Source organism: Malus domestica, chromosome 07 (assembly GCF_042453785.1).
Source record: "Malus domestica chromosome 07, GDT2T_hap1".
In the NCBI taxonomy this organism is placed as follows: domain Eukaryota; kingdom Viridiplantae; phylum Streptophyta; class Magnoliopsida; order Rosales; family Rosaceae; genus Malus; species Malus domestica.
The window spans coordinates 29,285,196-29,310,051 of NC_091667.1; the positions used below are offsets into that span (position 1 = coordinate 29,285,196).

The 24,856-nt window shown below is 36.9% G+C and overlaps 3 protein-coding genes across 3 annotated transcripts; all 3 read left to right on the forward strand.

Annotated features, from left to right (window-relative positions):
* Window positions 1-1,191: 1,191 nt before the first annotated feature.
* Window positions 1,192-2,262, forward strand: LOC103455102 (formin-like protein 7). Its single transcript, XM_008394697.3, has one exon. The coding sequence runs from the start codon at window positions 1,192-1,194 to the stop codon at window positions 2,260-2,262; it is 1,071 nt and encodes a 356-aa protein (XP_008392919.2).
* A 19,244-nt stretch (window positions 2,263-21,506) lies between these two features.
* On the forward strand, window positions 21,507-23,342 carry LOC103455103 (uncharacterized acetyltransferase At3g50280). Its single transcript, XM_008394699.4, has one exon. It carries the CDS (start codon window positions 21,607-21,609, stop codon window positions 23,095-23,097), a length of 1,491 nt encoding a protein of 496 aa, XP_008392921.1. The 5' UTR covers window positions 21,507-21,606; the 3' UTR covers window positions 23,098-23,342.
* A 436-nt stretch (window positions 23,343-23,778) lies between these two features.
* On the forward strand, window positions 23,779-24,848 carry LOC103455105 (uncharacterized). The gene has a single exon (XM_008394701.4). It carries the CDS (start codon window positions 23,877-23,879, stop codon window positions 24,624-24,626), a length of 750 nt encoding a protein of 249 aa, XP_008392923.1. The 5' UTR covers window positions 23,779-23,876; the 3' UTR covers window positions 24,627-24,848.
* Window positions 24,849-24,856: the final 8 nt, after the last annotated feature.

Below are 24,856 nucleotides of genomic sequence, written 5' to 3' on the forward strand. Positions count from 1 at the left end.
AAATGAAAAAATTGAAGAGAACCGACATAGCTTTTCGTATTGTTTCCCACAGACGGCGCCAAATGTTGATGCACAAAACCGGAGGTCTTGGAACAATGTAAATCCGACTGTGAATCTGCAAGAAATGTAAATAACACAAGATGTATCGTGGTTCACCCCAAGGTTTGGGCTACATCCACACTGATTATTGTATTTATCTAAGAGGTGGGGGGGAGAACCTCTGAATATGAGAGGGATGAGAAGGCTTAGGAATTGGCCTCCCCCAATTGTGAGAGTGATGAGTCCTTTTATAGAATAAGGGCTCCTCACTTATTACATATTTGCCTCTTCCTTTATTACATAATTACATTTAAGTCCCTCGAGTATTTGTACGAGATCTAAATACGGAGGCCCTAAGTATGGTACAAACAACTCCCATACAAACTTTCCAGAGAGTAAACACACAAAGCAAATTCGCTAGAATTCTATAATTCAGTGTGAAATGTAGAATTAGGTAGTTGTATCTTGGTCGAGCAGACGTTGTAGAACCAGAAGCACAAGAGTGAGACGGAAATATTATTCGAAGGACATAGCTTCTGTGCTAGCCTCTACCTTTGATTCAAGTTAGTATCATTTTAATTTTTGTATTTATTGTGTAATTTCATTCTGTATTGCAAGTATTTTTTAGTAATAAAGTATAAGTATTTCAAATTCTGTATTTATGTTATTTTTGTTTCTATTGTTCTCCAACATAAATTTGGTATGGTATAATTGGTAATTCGATGGTATGGTAATTTGATAAAAAAAAATTCACCCCTTATTTCCGGTTGTATTCATGTTCATGTGATGACAAATATGTAGGATACAATGATTTCAGTTTCAGTTATGTTTTTCTCTATTCGATGGCGGTCCAAATCAGAATTCTCCCAATCCAAGATTACAAGTTTCTTGTGATGCAAGTAAAATTCTACTAACAAGGGATTAGAAGTAGATCATGTTACCGAAAAAAATTCTTAATCCCTAATACTCTCACAACTAATATATAAATATGTCAACCTCTCCGTAACAAGGTAGATTTTCAATTATTTGTTTGAGAAACGCGTTTTCTAGCCAGTAATTTTGTTATTTACTTTCGGCGAAAGAAGTTAAAATACAAGGGAGGGTATTATCGTCATCTTACATGTGCGCACCACCTTGGACTACCCCATTACCATGCCCCAACAGAAATTCAATCCCTTCTCTCCTTCTTGCCCATTATCCTACGCACCCTCAGCACTCTCCCCACTCGCGCACGTTAGCACAGAGACGCCTAACCTCATGGCTTCCTCCCGCCCTCCGCCGCAGAAGCCTCTCGATCTCGACCTCACGATCGTCTCCGCCAAGCATCTCAAGAACGTCAACTGGAAGAACGGCGACCTCAAGCCCTACGCGGTCTTCTGGGTGGACCCCGACCGCCGGCTGGCCACCAAGTCTGACGACTCCGGCTCCACCCGCCCGGTCTGGAACGAGCGGTTCACCGTCCCCCTCACCCTCTCCCTCCACCACTCGTTCCTCACCCTCGAAATCTTCCACTCCAAACCCTCCGACACTCCCAAGCCCTTAGTTGGCACCCTCCGGGTCCCACTCAAGGACCTGCCAAATCAGGACGACTCGACCCGAATCCGGACCTTCCAGCTCGTCCGTCCCTCCGGCCGTCCCCAGGGCAAGATCCGCGTAAAGCTCGCCGTTCGAGAGCGACCCCTGCCGCCACCGCCAGATTACCATATTACCCCTCCTCCTAGCTATTTTTACGGTGGTGCCCCTATGCCCCCACCGCCTGTTCGCGACTTCAGGTCATACTCGCCGTCGCCTTACATCTCTACTTTACAAGCTTCGGCTCCTAGTCCATCGCCTTCGCCACCGCCTCCGCCTTACCATTACAGCTCCTATTCCGATCAGTACTCGAGTTACTATCCAGCGTACTACTCCAGCGCGCCACCGCCTCCACCAAGGCCGTTCTTCGACCGACCGGTGAACTATGGCGGGCCTAGTGGGAGTGGTGGGAGTGGTGGGCCTGGTGGGCCTTCAGCGCCATTGGACTACTCGAATTATGATCAGAATCAGAAGCCCAAGAGTGGGAAGATGGGATTGGGCACCGGATTAGCTGTGGGCGCAGTGGCCGGAGGTCTTGGTGCACTGGCATTGGATGAGGGGTTAAGGTATGAAGAAGATAAGATGGCGGAGAGGGTCGAGAATGACATGGGTGAGCGTGATGAGTACAGCAATTATCGTGCAGATTACTGATTGAATCGTGGTTTAGGTATGCTTTAATTACTAAAGCGCAATGGTAAATGGGCGGTTTCACAATTCGCACTGTATATGTATATGGTTTTATGTGGAATTTGGTTTCGGTCTTTTGGATGGTTGTTGCCGACTGAATTAAGACAAAGATTTAAACTTTGTTGTTAAGTCAGTGTTTCATTTAATGAAATAAATGCTGGTTTGCTATTGAAATTTATGCGGAGCTCGTAATGTGATTAGTTGATTCGTTTTAATAGTGTTTATGTATCTTGGATTGAATTGTGTGCTTGATCATTCTTGGAATGAATTGTGTGATTGATCATTCTTGGAACGAATTCAGTGATTGATCATATTAGAATGAATAGCGGGATTGATTGTCTTGGAATGAATAGCGGGATTGATCATCTTGGAATGAATTGCGTGATTGATCCCAAATAGTTGGTACAGTTCCGGATTTGGTTGTTTGATTTACTAGCGATGATCATCGCTAAGGGTCGCGTTTCAGGAGGGGGTTTGGTACTGTATGTTCCAGGAGCATGCTTAAGCTTTACATACAGAGAGTGGTTTTTAGCATGGTAGAGGAAAGCATAGAGTTGGATGAAAGTGCCATTTAGGATGAAGAGGAATGCTAGCCTCAGTCGGCATTGAGCTTTTGTTTAGATGATTGAATCACTATAGTCAGGACGGCGGTGATTTTAGTTTTCATGCTGAAGCTGAATATTGATTCGAGGTTATCTTACGGTCTGTTTTATAGCCATTTCGTTTTTAGTTTTTAATTTTTCTCGTTTTTGTCTATCCTTAGAAAAATTAAAAACTGAAAACGGATGGTTATAAAACGGACCCGTACGTGTTTCGTCTTCCTACAACTGATCTTATATGTGGTGCAGCAAGGGCATGCTTTTTGATATTTGACAGTAACGGATTGGTTCAAGGTTTTCTGCAACCTTTCATATTCTCTTCCCGTTGCGTGATGTGCAAAAAGGATTTTCCGTTGCTACTAATATTTCTTAATGTCTTGTGCGCTCGTTTGAGCTTCTGTGATTGACATTAGGGTACGAATCTTTTCGGGAAATTTTACCCCTTTGGTGTACTTTTCTAACTTCTCATGATCTCGTCGTCGAGTTAGTGAAGTCTCTAAGATCCAATATGAGGATGAAGAGTTGGGCATTATTGTGGTAGTTGGTCCGACTCCGATTTTGCAGATGCCGATGGTCTATCGGAGAAGGCGAGGGAGGAAGGGGCGGCGGGATGGGTGACTAAGAGGAGGATTTTGAATCTCTAAATTGATGACAAACAACTTATCGATCAAGTACTGATTGTATATCGATCGAGTACTAGTGACTTGTAGATCGACGGTTGACGTGATATTGGCTGGATACTAACGATAGTATCAACTAGATACACTTTCGGGTTGTAACTTTTTGTACCGATTAATCAAAACAAATCAATTTTCGTTGTTAACCGTTAAATGTTTTTGTTTTTTGTTTTTGGTACAAAGAGAATAAATTGGTATCGAATCTCGATCCATGGGATTTAAACTTAGAATCACTCACTTATAAACGAAGAGTAACATCACTAGACTTTATCTCAAGTACCTATATTTTTTTTTCACCCTTAAGCTCCCAATGCTGATGCTACGTATTTTCTTAAGCCGACAGCAGCCACCCTGCGTATGTGAGCCCAAAACCAACTGAACACTATTTTGGGCGTAGCCAAATGGGCTTATCATCAAAAGGCAGACTCCATGCACAAGCCACGTGAGAAAGAAGAAGTCGCTGAAGCCCATGTGATTGTCAAGGCCCTTTTATTAATATATTATTATTTTTCTTGGCACGTTGCATAATAAAGAGTGAGAGGATACCAGGAATCCTCAAATTACATTCGTTCACCGAATCACAAACAGTATCCGACAAAGATTCTCTCTTCATAATAAAGAGTTACACCCCTCTATTGGGAGAGTTGCAAGATCCCACTATTTAAGGGGATTGGATCCCATCCGCATTCACTTTGTAGGAATCTTATGGATCCTCACATCTTAGTCATTCATCATGTATCGTGCGGTCATAAATTATTTGATTTTTTTATTTAAAATTAAACACAAATAGTATCTGACGAAAACTGGCTGCACGATGTAAGATGAACGGTTAGGATGTGAGGATCCCTAGGATCCCCACAAAGTGGATCCGGAGAGGATCCTCTTCCCTATTTACAAATAATGTATCTTAAACGTATAAATTTCATAACCAAAACTATTTAATTTATTAACTTTAATTTGATTATCTATAAAATGATTTGAATTCGAGATTGTTTATATATCCAAATTTATAAAATAAATTGACGTGTGAGTATTAAATAACATATTCAAGATAAATCGTCCATTATTTGATATATTTGGATAACAAATGATCTTTGGTTCAAATGAATCATAAACCTTAAAAAACTAAACAGTTTCGACTATGAAAAATTATATGTTGAAGATACATTATTTGCAAGAAATAACATATATGCATACCTAAATGCAAGTTTATCCAATAAATAAATAAAAATTCATCATTACAAGCATAGAACATATGATATCTACTTAGCTTTGCCTCTACTTTTATTTGGGAACGGTTTTTTTGTGGTAAAAAATTATTTGGGAATGTTTACAGATTTTGTAAAACCACAACCACTCGAAATGGACACGACAAAAACACATATCCATGCCAAATCCCTAAACTTCCACTTGATTTGTGGTGTTAACGAAATCATTTTGACGAAGAAAAAGCTATATATTATTTTTGTATGCAAATTACTGTCTCGCATGTATATTAAACACAGCTCGTTTATAAATTAAAAATAATAAAATATACAGACATGTCATATTATGATTTGTCATCTATGCAAAAGCATAATAACTCTTATCACAACAAAGCAATTTATTTTCTTATTCCAAATGAGTGGAGCACAGACTAGATGAGGGAGCTGTTTGCAGATACATTTCCAATTCCCCAGCTGATATGCGTGTTGAAACGAAATCATGGTGTCCAATCCACTTGTCCCAAAAAGATCTTGGAAAGAAAGCTCAAGTGGAATGGGAACTGAATTCCAATCCACTTTGATATCAAGAACATATCTTTCTTTTTTTTTCTTTTGTTTTTTTTGCTATATGTATAAAATATTGGATGAATGATGTTAGAACTTAGACATGATTAGGTTAAACAAAGTTGGCTTATCCAGTCCTGACTCGTGGGGGAGGAGAACATGAACATCTTCTATCCCCTCTCAATGTATATGTTATATATATATATATATATGTATGTGTGTATAGACGTAAGATTCATATTATCTTTGTTGTTTCTTTTTTCTTTGACTTAGATTGATTGTGAAAAAGACAGATTAAGACGGCTTTAGAGACTATACAGAAGACAAAACAGATTATGTGATCAGATATATACAAGCTATTGTATTATTTCTTCGTTCAAGACCAACATATAATTAATATATTTTTCAAATATTTTAGTAGGATATATGATTTATCTCAGTTTTATTAATCAAAGGCTTGCTGCTTGGGATTATTGGAGTTTTTTCTACTCGTTAGGCTAACAGAATTGCTCATCACTGCTTGCTACATTCTTCATTTTGACACGATTTTGTCCGTATCCTCCTTTTATTCTAAAAAAAGAGAAGGGGAATGAGCTTCTCCGGTGGATCCCTCCTGTTCTTGTTTTGGTTTGAGGAACCTCATGACCTTATTTCATATTTATTGTTGGAAGAATATAATGATTAGTGAGCTTATGATCCCCTTTGGGTGTTGTGCTTCTTCCTTAAAAATGAAATCTATCAATTTATCTTCACAAAACAAGCATGAATATAAGAAAATATATATGGACATTATTCATCAAGAAGCGATTACAATATGTTCTTAGATCTAACATTTTGGTTATCGTAGCAACATTGTGGTTCTTTTATGCTTTCTTTCCTGCAATCGATCGTTCTCTTAATTCGTCATATACCCTACTAAAATTATACTCCCCCACCGACGAAATATGTTTATTTGGAGATTTATGTTTTTTTAAGTCTCATTCTATATGTTTTTCTAGCTAGATTTTTCCGTTAATCACCTGTCGAATCAATGGGACTTGTAATTATATATACTTTGAGAAGAGCTAGCTGTCACACACAAAAGCAAAAGTGTTTCCTTTATCTGAATAATCAATCTACAATTGCCATTTCCTTTATCTGTTTCTAGCTATATACCTTCCGTGATCTGAAACCTCTGTGTAGATATCTATCTAACCTTTCTGTATATATAGATACCATGCACCAAGAGCAAAACTGCAAAAACTTACCAGTTTTATTCCCCTAATTAATAACATGCTGTTCTTTTTTGGACCACAACGCTGCATGGTCCAGGGGTGAGCAAAGAACCGACTCAATGAAACAAATCTGAATAATATCGTTCACTTTTAAAGTAAAAAGTGTAATCTCGAACTGAAGCGAACCATTAGGAACATGAAACACTGAAAATTTGGTTTCTCCACTAGTTTTAGTATAAATTGAATAGGAAACTAGATATTAATCCTTGAAAAAGATTATCTTTAGACTAAAACCTTAACCAAGATAAAAAACTAATTATAGTCCTTTGACTTATGTACAAGTCAGCATTTATATTTAATGTCAGAGTTAATTCCTTTTATGTAGTTTTTTTTCTTCCTATATTATCCTTGAGTGAATTATAATGTCTTATATTTATTTTATTTATAACTTTTCATTTTTATTGCTAACATAAATGATTCTCCTTAAAAATGAAACTTTTTGTCCAACCCAAAAAAATTATCTTCAACCGTGTAAGAAGAAAGGGCTAGGGCCACCATCCACATCTAATATTTCTTCTTCTTATGCATCTAATAGTGCATGATTTACTTTTATCATTTTTTTCTAGTGTTGATGATTTATTTTTACCTTCTCATACATTGAATCTACCAATTTTTTCTTTTGATGTTTATGTATCAATATTTGCGCACCTATATATATGTACATAAGTATCGACACTTTCACACCGATACTTTCGTACCGATGCTAACGTATCAATATTTTCGTACCTATATGTATGTATGTACCTACGTGTATGTACCTATATGTATGTATGTACCTATGTGTACGTATGTACCGGCACTTCCATACCGATACTTCTGTACCTATGTGCATGTATGTACCTACACATATGTACCGACACTTATGCAATTCCTATATATAGACAATAAGGAGTTGTTATACTTTTTTTTTTGTGATATATATATATATATATATATATTAAGGGTTATTATTTAATTTTTTTAACCTATTGTTTTTGTAGTTGATTTTTTCATCTTCGACTTCTTAAGGTGACTGACCTAAAATTACTATAGACTTAATTTGTTTGTCAGCAAGTATAAATTCGTATAATTTACCTTAGTTGGATTTATCTTATTGACAAATGGTTTATTAACGGAATATATTTAAGCCTTAATTATAGAATAGGTTGACAATTTAAATGGCAAAGTTTGTAAATATGGTAGGTAATAGAGGTATCTTATAATATGATGTGGCGGTGAATATTAAATTAAGGACTAAAATAAGATTTTGAAACCCATTAAGGTTATAATCTAAAAATTATCTTATATAGGTCCTAAAATCTAAATACCCCTAAATTGAACTAAATCATACCACTTGATATTAATTGGTTCGGTTGTAGTTTAAAGGTAAAACTTATTCAAAATGAACAGTCCAACCCCTACTGCATACTAATATTGCTATTGCTAGTTAGCCTTTTGTGTTCAACGCTCCACCGCATGCTAATATGGCTATTGCTAGCTAGCCTTTTGTTTTCAACGATAACATGCATGCATTTAGGAAATTCACGGATCTTGTACAAATTATAATAATGTTCATTTTCATAACCACAATTTTCTTTTTACAAGAAACGATAGAGTTATTTTCATTCATCAACAGAATTAGTATAACGGTGTTAGTCGGGAACATAGCTTCAGAGAGTAATAAATTAATCTGGAATGAATTTGCACAATTAAGCAAATTAGAGTAAACCCCTATGCAGCCGCTACCACAAACACAAACATACAAACGTCACCAATATGATCTGCACAAAATAATGATAGACACAACAAATCTTTACCAGAGAAGACCATACCGGCCACACTAACGAGAGCGAGACCACATCAAGTCATTGTTGGAAGAAAAGACCACATAAATTATCACTCTATAACGACAACATATAGTCATCGCAGAAGCACAACCGCAACATGACAATGTACGACGCTACTCCGAAAACAGAACCACTGACGGACTCATCTAGTGGAGGACAAGGACACTCTATCCAATTACTTGAAGTAGAAATTGTTCTTGGTGGACCAATTTGTATGCCTACCCTTACTAATCATGTGCCTTGTTAAAAAGTTCTTGATCGGCCAACATGTACACACTGATTATTTCATGTGATTGTATTCCATTATTATGCTACGATTTTTTTAATGATGACTTATTAATTACATGAAATTCCATTATTGAGTTGATGGAAGTTACTCTAATTGAATTTCCTATTTATGCTATGATCAATTATTTCACGAGCTATGCAACGAAATTGACAAGCAATCAAAATTTATCAACAATCCAAGCGGATATGTTCCTACTGCAATTTGGTCACACATTCAGAAGGCTTTCCCACAATTTTTAACACATCTCAAGGTAATTTGAAATATTTCTTTCGTCTATGTATGAAGTATTGTATTGTTGTTGTAAGTAGTTGGTAGTCCAAGAACTCTCCATACGAATAATATTATTTTTTATTCTTCAAACAATCAATTAAATAATATATGATTTAACCATGGATGTATTAATTCATCGACCATGAACAAAATTTATATGTAGTCAACGGGAAAGGCTGAGGTGCAGAGTTGGTTTTGATTGTCGGAATGCAATTTGTATAAGTTGATGGGGCGTAACAATGTGACAGAAACCGACCATGTCCGGAGCATCACCTTTTCAAAATTTGAGGTTCATGCTCTTCGAATATTGGAGAAAGATGAGTGGAATTACTATTACAAATTTTTTCTAAGAGTGTAATTGTGTAAATCTTAATAGATTGTACTCATTGTACTTTGTATTCTTTGTTGGACAAGAAAACCTGCTATATTTATTATAAATACATGCACAAAATGGTGAGAACTACACCACAAAAAATTCCCAACAATCTTCTCTCTTTCTTCCTGTGCTGCATTTTCTCTTTATTCCCTCACTAAAATAGGCTTACAATAGTTACGAATTTTTTTCTTGGAATCTCAAATATTCCTTTAAACTAAAATATCTGTTAATTATTAGATCAGGTGGGCAATGAAGCCCTACAAACCTGGGTCACTATGCTGATCATCCAAACTACCTGAATTAACTACCTTCTTCCACCAACTACCTCTATACACTTCAACCAACTTAACAATCAATTTTCTATATATCATCAACATAATGACAAGCGATAATCATATTAGGGACACTAATTCACTACTTGATAAGCTTTCATTATTATATGGGTCTATATTACCCACCCTTTATTACTTTTCCTCAATTTTTATTGTAAACTTTGATACAATGATCTAGCTAGTATAGTTTCGTTTTCTATAATTTTTCTTTTTATTTTCCTTCTAATGATCTATACATGCATTATTTTTTGTGAGAGATTGTCTCATGTACCGACAACACTACACTACGTAACACGCCTCCTACCCAATCACAAGTGATGAGTGTATAGTGATTGTTTTCTCTATAGTGATGAAGAGACCATTATAATTGTGCATTGAATACGTCAGAAATTCTCTCACTGTACGGGGTTAGTTATCAACTAGGCCTTTTATATATTATCAAAAAACACTTATCTCTTGATTGATCATTGTTTATGCTACTTGAGAAACAAGAAGACTTATCTCTTGATTGATCATGAATCTATACAATGTATGGATGAATTCATCATTTGGAATAAAATTTAAGAAATATTACTCTCAGTCTCATGAACGACAATGATACGTAATGGTGGTTAAAATAAAGAATTAATAATTAAAGATAATAGTAAGAAGAAGAAATCAAATGTCTTTGTTTCATGTCATCTGCCGGCCGCATGCAGTTTGGTGGGCTGAACCTTTCAGAATTATGGGCGCTTCTTGGCCGGCCGAGTGAGGCGATGCCCTAATTCAAAGAACGTCAACGGGGAATATATTTAATTCACGCAGGAGGACTGTTCCAATTTTTTGTCCAAATAAACCCACCAGGTACATGAACGTTAAGAAAATATTAACAAATATTCGATATACTTTGTACTGTCGACATTTTGACCTTCGTAAATGTGTTCATGCTCGTGCGTAAAAAGACATAAAAGGAAACCCTAGAAAAAGGTCACGTCAAAACAAAGACGTTAGTGAGAATAAAACTGGCATAAATATTCTTTGAGAAATCATGTTTGTTTTTGGTATTATGGTCGGTGGCATGAGTAACGCAGGTATTTCGCTCTTTCATTTTATGTGCATTGGTTTAATTGCACGGTACTCACCATTTATTAAACGTTTGTTTGGAAGTATTTTAAAAATAATTAAAAAAAAATCGTAAAATTGAACTTGGGTTCTAAAAGCAAATACTTTTTGAAAGAATTATAAGATATGTGTTTCTTACAGGAAACACTTCAAGTGTTTTTTCAGGATCCACTTGAATTTTTACTAAGGATTGGTATAAAAAACATTTTCACAAAAAATGTTTTTGATCATTTTAAAATCACCTCCAAACCGACCATAAATAACTAATAGTGTTTGTCCCCAATGTTACTTCATGGACTCACAACTTAATTAAGTAATTATAAGTGTTTGTTCTCAATGGTACTTCATGGACTCACAACTTAATTATATATTAACATTTATTATTTCCCTTATTATGAAAATTTACCAAGGGATATGTATATGCGGTCAAGCTACAATTGGAAATTCAACTGTGAATTTTATTTTATTTTTTCTTAATCTGTGCGACTAGAAATTTTAATTATGAATTCGTAATTTATTAATGTAGTTTTATATATGTTATACTTGAAGTCAATTAACAGGTTTTATAAAATATGAGAAAAGTCTTAGAAACAAATGAGATACTATCGAAATTTTTAGAAAAATCACTCAACTAATGACATTCGGGCCCACTTGAGTTTTGAATCCTGAATCCGTTCCTATGATCTATATGTGGAGAGATTTTTCAATGTGACCGGTATACGGGGTGGTATATCACGTGTTACTATACAAATAGTAAGATATGTGTGCTAAAAATTTAATAAGAAAATTTCTCACCTCTTCTATTAAAACACGTAATGTACCACTTGTGTTCCCGTCACAATTAAAATTTTCTCCCATATGTGGAAATTAAATTGATTTGCATTTGTTTGATACATATAGATGAAAAAACAATATTTGATGATGACCTTTAAAGATAATCAACGATTTTAATTATAAAGTAGTGTACTCTGCAATTAAGGTGGATGCAAATATTCAAAATAAATATAAAGTAAGAGGGGGATTATAGTTAGCACATAAACCCTGAACATATCAGAGAAGATAATTACCATAAAAAAATTGTAAATATAAGTCCAAAATATGTAGGAAAAGGGTGAGGGTTAAGATATACGTTGGTGTTGCATTTGTGCTTCATTGACTCATTTCTTCTGCTTCTTCTTGATCTTTTTTTTTTTTTAGCCGAGCGATAACATTAGTAAGTTAAATATTAGATTAGTCATCAAGAGTGTTTGAACCCACGCCGTCATGTAATGACACAACACCTTAATTTCCACTACTGTGGTAAATGGTCACTTGCTCTTTTCTTTTTCTTTTAGTTAGGCAGAATTAAAATTTTTGGTTGCACCCAAAGTACACAAAAATACATGCGAGATAATATACTTGTTGACTAAAAAAATAGTGAGATGTTACAAGAATATAGTAGACGTAGGAGAAATTTTTCATTGTGACGGGAACATGGATGATACACCACGTGTTTTTATGTAAGTAGTGAGAAATTTTATTTTTTAAGTTATTAACTTTTTAACACACATATATGACATATCTCACTATTTATATAGTGACATATGGTGTACCACTCTGTGTGTCCGTCACACTGAAAAATCTCTCATAGACGTAGGTTATCTATCATAAGGACAAAATATAAAGAAGGTAAGGTTGTAAAAAAAGAAAAGAAAAAGGTACACAAACACGTTTATTAAATCACTTTGATCGAGCGTTTCATATATGTCAATAATTCTAAGTTAGTCTCCATTTTCTTTTGTCCATTAGTGTGTTATATACAAACTGGACTGTGTTGATTGTGATGGTTGCTGAATTGCTTGGTTCAAAATTTTGAATGTGTTGATTGGAAACGCCGAAAAATACTTAGTGTACACATTCGTCATCGTCCGTTGATTACCGTACTCTATATGGAACTAAACCGTTAAAATGTGTTGACTGGAAACGCCGAAAAATACTTAGTGTACACATTCGTCATCGTCCGTTGATTACCGTAGACTATATGGAACTAAACCGTTAAACGGGATACAGCACATAAATCTCAATGTAAGAGAAAAATTTTAGTATGCCGAGAACACGGTCTCATACACAAGCATCATAATACAATCTAACCAATGTATTTTACACTTTGTACCGGAATGTGTTTCAGCACACTTAAAAATCACTCCCAATGCACAAGTTGCTTTTATTTATTGGGAGACTTCTTATTTAATGTTACAAAGAGCCAATCAAAATGTTACAAAGAGCCAATCAAGTTGGCATATTATGCAAAAATATTGAGTTGGAGTAAATGTAAAAATTTGGGGAGTTGTTGGCGGTAATGCAATCCTTATTTACGAAACTGTATAGAATAAATTGCAAAATAAATTCACATTAATTTTAGCAACTCCAAAAAAGTTAGAGGTATACTAGCTACCTTTCCATTAAAAACCAAACTCTAAAAACGAGCACCGTCGACAGGAATCGATAGATTAATTGGGAACTGAATTTGGGAGGGGTGGTTGGGGGTGGAGATGACCAGTAGTCGGGGTTTTAGCACTTCAAGCAAACAACAATTAGGTTAAAAGAACTTTTCTCTTTTTTTTTTTTTGGGAACGAGAGTTGGAGACTAATTGGGGGTAGAAGGAAAAATGAAAGGCTACATGTAGCTCTTACCTAAATGTAGCCATTCTCTATGTTTTAGTCCTTTTCTATGTTTGTCAACCCATTAGGTCATCTCTAATGGTAGGTTAAACATAGCCCAAGACTATTTAAATATATATATATATATATATTAAGTTAATTATATTTTACTCTATCATGTTTGTGTTGTAATATTATACAACACCTTTAAAACATTTCAATCTCATAAATTTACTTATTATTTCATTTTATTTTCATACATCCGTTATAGTTTCCTTCAGCGCCTCCGATATATGCCTACATGGTCGTCATAGAGACCACAAAATTTGTGACACGTGGATAAAAACAAGTAAAACAAATTTTAATTATAAAATAGACCCACTCTGTCCTTCATAATTTACTGGGTTCTCCGTGATGTTCTTTGAGCTGATGAACACCAAAACTTTTCTGGCTCCTCTCTTTTTCTTCCCTTTAATTTTATCCGCGTTTCCCGAAGTCTTAAATTACGGATTGTAAATTGTAATACATAGCTTGTATACTTTAATTCACATATCTTAATAAACGCGTGAAAAATCAAAATAATTCTAATACCAGAAGTAAAAATACCATCAAATTATTTTCCATATATATGAACCAATAGTTGCAACCATGCATCCACTTGCATTCAACTATTTTTATCTTAGCCGATAATGTTATCCAGTTCTACTCAATTTTCCACGTAGTTCTGAAACCCTAATGTGAACTTTTCCCCAAGAAGAAACCAAGTTGAAATAAAAATCTCCAAAATGTCTCAGATTCGAAGGACCTTAACACCCGATGATTGCGCTTTCCAGGCATATGCAGAAGTAAATACCAAAAAAATGCAGAAGTAAATGCGTTGCCAATTTGCCATTTCACAACTCGCATGCGTGGCTGGTTTTGAACTGTCATACACGTGGCAGATGTCAAGGTTCACCGCAACACTTGGTAACTGTTGATGGTCTTAGTATTTGGACAGCACGGGCTGTCACAGCACTATATTTTTCTTTTTGGTTGCTGCATAATATTATTTATATATTTTTCTCAAAGATAAAGGAGCAGTGGACCTTCTCAAGTCAAACAATTACTTAATCCACATACATAAGTTAGCTACTTCATAAACCGAATGTGCTCTATTTTCTATTAATATAATTCTCCTTTTTTTTGGAGTATTTTCTAATTTTATTTAAATATTGGCATCTCAATAGTGACAATTTAATAGTAATTAGCAATAAAAATCTGGCCCACGCCGACAAATCAGAATTGAGGGTTTTAATTAGGAGATTCTCACGAAAATATAACTTAATTAATTAGCCGACCATTTCCTTCAGGTAATTTGAAACATAAGCTAAAAAATTATTAATTAGTAAAGACAATTAATTGATTAATTTGGAGAGGACAGTTCAAGGTTAGCTAACTAAACAGTTGAGATTCTCTGGGGCCGTCCTTTCTAGGGATCGGGAGAATGACAGCCAACCTACAGAATGTATATAGTCGGCGCTATTCTTAATATAATTAATTAATTAATTATATGGATAATTAAGTTTTTGCATGAGAAAAATATATGATTATCGTGGAATCTTCACAAAGTTTAACTCGATCACAAATACGCTAACTGGCAAGTGAGTGCTGTTTAAGCTAATTGGCAGTGTTAATAAAGAAGATAAATATATTGCCATAGGGATTAATTCTACCAAAAATAAAACAATTTATACACATAAATTAACATCAATCACCCTAGCTAGTTGACAACTTGTGACTATGATAACAATATATGCTTTTGATTTATTTTTCGGTATTGGGTATACGATGCTGCATTATATATTTTTATAATGTATTTTTTTGTGCGGTTAACTATAATATTTTATGGGAAATTGTTATTAACACTTCAAAAATCTTATTCTACACTCCAAATTTTCTATGTTAGGAAAGAAAAACACATTCGTAAGGAGTGTATAATGAGATTTTTGGAATGCCAATAACGCTTCCCTATTTTATAATGTGGATATATTATTTGATGATATATACGTTGTTGATATTATTTATATTGTTGATATATATTAACATATTAAAAAAAGTTAAGTTAAGCTAGTTAATTAGCTTTGCTTTTGAACATTTTAATATTACTGATATACATCGTTGATATTAGTAATATTGTTGTTGATATATGAACGTATCAAAGGAGTAGTTTTATCCACACACCTATTTTTACTGGGGTGTGATATTCACACACTTCATTTTACTTCTCACACACTTTTAATTTTCGGCCTTTGGATCAGATGAATTGAAATAGATCAACGGACAGAAATTATGAAGGAGTGTGTGAGAAGCAAAATGGGGTGTGTGGATAGCACACCTCTTTTTACTTCTCACACACCTCTTTCAATTTTTAACCATCAGATAAAATGAATTGAAGAATATCAATGATAAAAAATTAATAAAAGTGTGTGAGAGCTAAAAATAAATGTGTGAACATGGCTATCCAATCCGCATTCCCCTATATGACCTAAATATATGTATTGACTCGCATGCATATATGACATGGACTGCAAAATCTGCAGTATATTGATGGGAAGGAGTGCCGGTGTGAAATCGCAGATATGTATTAATTGGATACGTGGGGGAAGCATGAGTATCTCTTTGTGTATGGGAATTGTGTAGTCCAAGGCGGACTCCATTGGATATTGCTGGAGGACTCCGTTGGCTGCATATATTAGCTCAGATTTGCAAGTAGAAGATCACATCTCACTGCAGATTCTTAACTATATCAGAAAATCTTAGACAGTATGCTTAATTAGTTTGTAATCCTCCAAACACCCATTTGCATTTGCTGCGCTGCCTTTCCAAAAATATTGAATTCTAATAGAATATATATATATATATATATATATATATATATATATAAAATACTGTGGCTAGCTCGTCAACAGTCAACGCGTACAATATTTTAAAGTTGCCACGGTGGTGAGAGATCTGCAGGTCATCAGTTTAGTGTGGCTGTGGAAATTGAATTGAAGTCAACAAAAGATGGCACCAAGCTGATCAAATTGTACACCTCTTCCGGTGCAGGATGCAAATTTGGAGAAATTTTTAGTTGTGACAAAAATATTGATAGTACATTACGTATTTTTATGTAAGTGGTGGAAAATTTTAATTTTTAAGTTATTAATATTTTAACATACATAACCCAGCATTTATATAAGAACACGTGGTGTATCACTTCGTGTGACGATCACACTAAAAAATCTCTCGCAAATTTGTACTATACTTCACTTTTTTAGGAAATAAAACTCATTGCACTTTAATTCGGTATGTCAGGAAACAAAGCTAGCTCGCTAGGGATTTCGACACATAGTTTCCAAATCCGATAAGAAGCGCCGCAATTAGAAGAAAAACTTGTATGTCACCATTGCATATATTCTCTCTTTCCACAAGTATTTTGTGAGAATAAAGACAAAACAAGAACCACATATAAAGAGAAACTTACTGAGAATGCTATCGTATTACCAAAGTTAGTCCTAATATGGAATGAAAAAAACGTATCTGCAGTTGTGATGCTATTTTTGACAGTATTTCAAGCAAATCAGGGCTAGTAAGAAAGAGAGAGCGGGCATATCTTCAATTTTTGTTTTTGTTTTTGTTTTTGTTTTTTTTTTGACAAGAAACGATAATGTGGTATTTCATTAATCAACACAAACAAATACAAGGGTTTCATTGGGTACATAGCTCCAGTGACCAATAAATTGATCTGGAGTGAATTTGTGCAAACAGACAAATAAAAGTAAACCCCTAGTAGACTACCACAAGCACGAACACACAATCGCCAAGCGCACAAGTGCCATTAGTACATATATGTCACAATAAACGATAGCCGCAATAGAGCAATACCAGCAGCCACAATGGTCATTGCTGAATAACGAGGCCACACACTACTACAAATTTGGCTTAATGTGTCGGAGAGTGGCGGCGGTTTTATACTATTACTGCCGGATAAAATATTTCAGACAACATGTTTAAAAAGTGTCAGATAACAAAGTACTATTGTCGCTTATATCCGACATTAGTGCACTAATTTCTGACAAGAATAATGAAGTGGGCCCTTAACTCCACCAGATTTATTTTTTAAATATTTTTAACCAATTTTGGAAGATATATCCAACATGACTAAGTAATGTGTCAGATTATATTGTATTATTTTCAAATTTTTAATACTAATTCTAGCGGTTATATCCAACACAAATTTTTCAAATTTTTTATGCTAACTCTGTCGGTTATATCCGACACAATTATTATTTTATATTTTTAAATCGTGGCAAATTTTGGGAGCAAATTTTGGGCTGGATATTCCCACCATTCTTTACATTGAAGGGTGTGTTGTTAGTTCTATCCGACGGCAATAGGAAAGTGTGTCGAACAAATTTTTACAATGTTGTCGGTTTTAACAAACAATACTATCAATTCTACATAATAAAACCACTCTCCTTTTTCCTTGCGCCGCTGCCCTATCCCTTCCCCATTTTCACTTCTTCTCGCTGCATTCCTTCTCCTCTCCTCCTTCTTTCCTTCTCTTTCTCTTCTCCCCTTCTCCTCTCTCCTTTTCCCTTTCTTCTTTTCTCCTATTCTCCTTCATTTCCCTTTCATTTCCCCCTTGTTCTTTCCGGCATCTCTTTCTTCTTTTCTCCCCTTCCTTCTTTTCATTTCATCTTCTTACCATGCTTTTTTTATCCACTTCATCCAATTCCTCCATCACTCTCTCCATGACAGTCGCCGATCTCATCTCCCCATCTTCTCTCTCTAGTACGACAACACATGATTTACGTCAAACACCAGAAATGTCTCACTTTCCTGCTCCTGTTTTCTATTATGTGTAAGGGATTTTGCCTATCTGAGGTAATTAGTGAGGGAATTTTTTTCAACTTTTTCGAGTTAACTAAAAATTTGTAGTTCCCTAATTTTATTATGGTTTTGTAGTTTTTGTGCAATTCAATCTATTTTTATGACTAATTTGCTAATTATCAAACTTCTCACACATTGTTCTATTTGAACCACATTTATTTTATCTAATTTGTTAATATTTAGTGATGTTTTTAGCATCAATTGCCATTGAGATTTTGTTAATTCATGTTTTCTCATGTGATGGATTGTTGTTCTGCAGTGAAGAGCACCGAAAGAAGAAGAAGAAAAGAGAATAGGGGTAGGGAAAGGAGAAAGGTAACACCGACGAAAAAAAGAAGAAAAGGAAAAGAAGATAGGAAAAAGGAAAGTCATCATTATGTTTTCTTTAACCACAAGCTGGTGGTCTAGTGGTAAAATGCGGATTACGAGGCTTCTTTAAAACTAAAAAGTGGAGGTCTCGGGTTCAAAATTCGCTGCTGGAGTGAAAGCTAGAATTGTGGCTAGGAGGAGGCTGAAATGCCTCTGTAAGTCTTCCTGGTCCCCGGCAGGAGTAGATAACCGTGACTTGCCACCAGTTGTCCCTTTTTAAAAAATAATAATAATTATTATGTTTTCTTTATTTTGTTTATAAACACTTTGTATAATGAGATATATTGCTGAAGAACATTACCAATGGAAGCATTTATGTCAGATATGGATTTTTAATTTTTAATTTTTTAAATGAGCATGGGTGTCGGATAAAGGAGCATTTTTGTTTATTTTTATTTTTATTCAAAACATAAATTTAGTTTATATTCTTTTATATTTTTATATTTTTTTATTATGTCGGTTATATGTGACAACATTGTTTTTATATCCAACGGGATTTCTCAACAATTGATGTCGCCTATAACCGAGGGGAGTATTAATGTCACTTGTATCCGATACTATTTTCTTGGCGGATTAAGAGTCATATCTGACAGCAAAGGCCTTTTTGTTACGCAAGAATTGTTGTCAGTAATTTTATCCGCCACTACATGAATTTTTGTCGATTTTTTGCTAATATCCGACATAAATAGGTTTTTCTTGTCATTTTTTAGAATGATACTACTGAGTACTTTTGTAGTAGTGACATAAAGTCATCGCGGTAGAGCGAGACCACATCAAGTCACCGTTGACAGACGAGACTACATAACGCATCACACAAAGGCGAAGACCAATCTAACGAAAACAGTAGCGCCACCACGGTGCACATAAGGAGAGTGAAAACAACTACACTACTCCGAGAAGGAATCCACCGGTCCGCTCAACATAGAGGGGGACAAGGCACACAGGCTAAGACCACATATAAATTCGCCTGAGTGAGGTACTAGCATCCACACATCGTGCACCAAAAGGGCTAGCCGTAACAGGCAGCAGAACCACCAGGTCCAAGTCGTACAAGCCTAGCCACCAGATCAAGTCGAGCCGCCAGATCTCAAGCCGAGCCGTCAGATCTAAGTGCACGCATCAGTGCAACCACTGAAACCAGGCGAGGAAGGTGATACCACCCTGTAAAAGAGTTGACGAAGGTGGATCCAACCCACATGCAACCTAAATCCACCCCACACCAAGAAAAGCCAACACCAAAACAAAAAAAATCTTGAAAGGGCGTGGCCCAGATCAGGGTACAAGGCATAAATCCGAGGAATGCTACACACAAAATGGTGGGAGATAAGCACAGGAGGGGAGATGAGGTAGGTGAATGCTGGAAAGGAGAAGTCGACATGATGTTGAGGGGAAGAAAGTCATGTATGGCGAGGGGGAGAAGGCTGGGATGGAGAAGAAGGGGAAGAAGGGGGAAGAAGAAGGGAGAAAAGGCTAGGAAGGAAGCTGCCATTGGCCCTCAGCCATAGCCAGAGGCTAACGGCGATGAAGGTAGCTGACTAGGGTTTTGTTGAGGGAGAGAGCTTTTAGAGAGAGAGATAGTCATGACCTTCAAATTTTGTTCTTAAGAGGCCAAAAAATTTAAATGTGTCTAGTTCATAAAAAAATACTTTTTGAAAAAGCACGTACTAAATGCTTCGATTAGAGTATTATGGAGATCATATGATGTAGGAGAGATATGAGTCAATTCTGTTTGTTCTTAAGAGGCCAAAAAATTTAAATGTGTCTAGTTCATAAAAAAATACTTTTTGAAAAAGCACGTACTAAATGCTTCGATTAGAGTATTATGGAGATCATATGATGTAGGAGAGATATGGGTCAATTCTGACGAAAAAAAGATAAAGAAAATATAATGTCTCAAATTTTGGAAAAGAAGAATTAAGGTTTGGAAATATTGGATTTAATTGATATGGCGACAGAAAAGCCATCAAGAAATATTCAGGTGTTAGAATTGCACATATATATGTCGTTTTAAAGGGAATCGTGAGAAGAACGACTCATGGTTAGATCATAAGCTTGTCGTGTTTAAGGTCAAAAATGATAGTTTAGGCTTCAAAAACAGCGTTTTAAAGTTTGTAATAAAAATAAAAATTTTCATTTTTCCATCTGATTAATGTTTTGTATTTCTTAAGACCTCCTATAAACTTACCAAGATCAGATTAAGTCTATTTAAGCCCTTTGGCTCCTACTAAAATCATCAATTTCAAAATTAATTAAATGACCTTTGGGTTTTCTCTTAAACTCTAATGGATTTAGAAAACTTTGTTCTTCAAGGTATACGTTTGTATCCCTTCTACACGTGTTGTGTTACCATATATTTGTATTACATTAGTGTACCATATAATATGACAAATGATTGATACGACTAAAATTCAATACCAAAAACTCATTAATTAACATAGCATAAACATATTACTTATCAAATCAAATATTATACCAATATAAACATAAATATAACATTCCGAGCATTTTCCTTAAAAAATATATATTTAGAAGTAACCCCAAACAGCCCATAGTCAATGTATCATCAGATACACACACACACACACACACACAACACACACTAATGGAACACAAAAATTAAAAATTAAGAAGTCCATGATAGCCAAATCAGCAAATAATAACAAAGGGGAACATCAGTTAAACCACAAATCGTACGTAAGCACATTCATGAACCCAAATCCCCAATCCCACCCTATAAATACCATTCCCAACTCCCACACTTTTCCTCACTCCTCCCCACTACTCCAGTTTAACCTACACAGACTTGGCCATCCTCCGAAGAAGAAGACGAAGCAACAATTCTTCGATTTTTTATCCCCAAAAATTTCAAAGAATGCCTTCTTCCGATTCGCCGATGTCTCTAATCATTTCCAAATGCACCGTCTTCCCTGACCTGCCCTCCTCCCTCAACGACCTCCCCCTCTCCGTCTCCGACCTCCCCATGCTCTCCTGCCATTACATCCAGAAGGGCCTCCTCTTCCCCCTCCCTCCCTACCCCATCATCCCCTCCACCCACATCCCCCTCCTCAAATCCTCCCTCTCCCAAACCCTCTCCCGCTTCCCCCCATTGGCTGGCAGACTAACCACTTATCCCACCGGCCACGTGTACATCACCTGCAACGATGCTGGCGCCGACTTCATCCACGCGTCCGCCCCCAGTCTCTCAATCCGAGATGTTCTGGGCCCTGCTGACGTCCCCGATTGCGTCAAGGAGTTGTTCGCCTTCGACAGGACCATCAGCTACACTGGCCACCACAACGCAATCCTGGCCGTCCAGGTAACCGAGCTCAACGACGCCGTTTTTATCGGATGCTCCGTCAACCACGCCGTCACCGACGGCACCTCCTTCTGGAATTTCTTCAACACCTTCGCAGAGCTCTGCCGAGCATCTTCACTATCACCGAATGAGAATTATAACTATAAAAAATTGACAATCACGAGGCAGCCGGACTTCAGCCGGAACTCGGTTCTGATCTCGCCTGCAGTGCTACGATTCCCAGACGGCGGTCCGAAAGTCACATTCAACGTGGACGAGCCATTGCGCGAGAGAATTTTCTGCTTCAGCAGAGAAGCTATACAGAAGCTCAAGGCCCGAACCAACAACAAAAAATGGTCTGAAAACGAAGACGTTTTGCTGAGCGCCGTCGAGATTCTTGGGAAGCAGAGTAGCGACCCCTACCAAAACAACGATAACGGCGCGAGAGTGACGTCAATTATTGAAAACTGGTTCAAAACTTCGAACGCGAACTCCAAAACTACGGCGGAGATCTCGTCGTTTCAGTCGCTCTGCGCGCTGCTCTGGCGATCCGTGACGCGCGCAAGGAACCTGCCGTCGTCCCAAACGACGACGTTCAGAATGGCGGTGAACTGCCGTCACAGACTGGAACCAAAACTGGACGCATTCTACTTCGGGAACGCGATTCAGAGCATCCCGACGTACGCGACGGCGGGAGAGGTGCTGTCGCACGACACAAAGTGGTGCGCGGAGCAACTGAACAAGGGCGTGAAGGCGCACGATAACGATGGCGTGCGGGGCGTCATTGAGGATTGGGAACGGAACCCGCGGGTGTTCCCGCTTGGGAACTTCGACGGTGCGATGATGACGATGGGGAGCTCGCCGAGGTTCCCGATGTACGACAACGATTTCGGGTGGGGGCGGCCGATGGCGATTCGGAGCGGGCGGGCGAATAAGTTCGACGGGAAGATATCGGCTTTTCCGGGGAGGGAAGGAGGTGGCAGCGTTGACCTTGAGGTGGTTTTGGCGCCTGACGCAATGGCTGGTCTCGAAACAGATTCTGAGTTCATGCAATACGTGTCCAGCTGAGCCTGTAAAATGACGTTATATTTTGTTTAAAGCTTAAAAGGAGGAGGAAAAAAGATAGGATGTGGGTGAATGTTGGGAGGATTAGTCGCATAGAAAAATTTCTTTGAGGGAGATTTTTCGGTGTGATCAGAGTATGGGATAATATATTACGTGTCAGTATTTAAATAGTAGAATGTGTGTGTTAAAAAGTTAATAATTTAAAAAATAAAATTTACACTACTTATATAAAAACACGTAATTTATCACGCACGTTCTAGTCACATTGAAAAATTTCTCGTTGATCAAAGAATGAAATTCGATCAGTAGTCTCCAATGACCGTTGGATTACTACGGGGCCCTGGGTGCTGATGTGGGATTGGGTTGAACGGGGGTGATTAATCTGGTCTGGTAGAACAAAAGGGAGGAATGTACTGCTGTCTATTTGTGAATTTCTTTTTATTTGCAATATAAGTATTTTCTTATGTCATTTTAGATGTGTACTAATTTTCTTTACAATTTTTAACTCTTTTTTCCCTTCAAGACCTACATATATCCCAAAGTACGATAGTCAACTAGGATAAAGACGAGCATATTATTTCTGTGGCGTCAATCATTGATTTATACATTTTATAAACGTAACTTTTCTTAATTTTGTTGTTATAAACTTACTATGTGTCAATCAGTAAACCAGTTTATTTATAGTCAAACCTTAGATGTAGTTTTGAGGCCAATGTTTGGGCCACATTGATGTTAAGTTTCTTCACCGAGTCCAGCAAGAATACGACGTCGCATCAACCTCGATGCTTTTAAAATTCTTACATCATCTCAGGCTTTTTCAGCCTTCGTCTCAACTTCTCGACTGCCGGAAACTGGAGTTGGACCTCAGCAGCAACTCCATCTCGGCTGAATCAAACGCCTTCCCTGCCGCCGCGTCCCCAGATCCCGACCGTCCTGAACCTCAGACGATGAGCAGAACCCGGATTCTCAGAAACCCGATTGTATTCGTATTCGGGTTCGTGTCGATTTCTTGTTTCTTAATCCTCACAATCTCAATCCTGCGGCTTCCAGACATCCCGATCGGACCATACGCCGCCACAAAAACCAGCCGAAAATCTTCACAAAACGACAAATTACCGATCGGGAAATTCGGAGAAATGACGCTCGAAATGCTGCCGGAAGATCTTCCCTTCACCGTGTTCCTCCCTTCGGAGAGAGCCTTCGCGCGCGATCTGCGGCTGAGATGGAAGGATAGCTTGTCGCCGGAGAAGATGAACGACACGTACGCCATAATTTCGCGAGTGCTGGGGTTCTCGACGGTGCCGAGGAGTATTGCTTCGGACAGTGTGCCGATTGGGAAGGAGCTGTCGTACGATTCGATATCTGGGTTTACGCTGTGGTTGTCAAAGGAGGAGGACGGGGCGGTGATGGTGAACGGAGTTCGGTCGGAGAGGGTTGATGTAAGGAGGAAGGCGAGCGTGGTGCATGTTATGGATGGGGTTGTCATGGATGCCGAGTTCCAGCAAGCGGTTCAGACTGAAGAAGAAGACTGAGTGAAAGAGAGAAACAAAAACCTAACATCTGCAAATTAACATCATGTTTTAACTTCAAATCCTGTACCCTCCAAAAGTTACTCAGTGAAACATATGAATTTGATTTTGTAATTGTTTCGACTTAATTTAATTAAGTCGATAACGTACTTATTTTCTAATGATGTTCTCGGTTTGAGAAACATTCAAAATCGAATCGTAATGTAAAACCCCTATACTTTTTAAGCACTGGT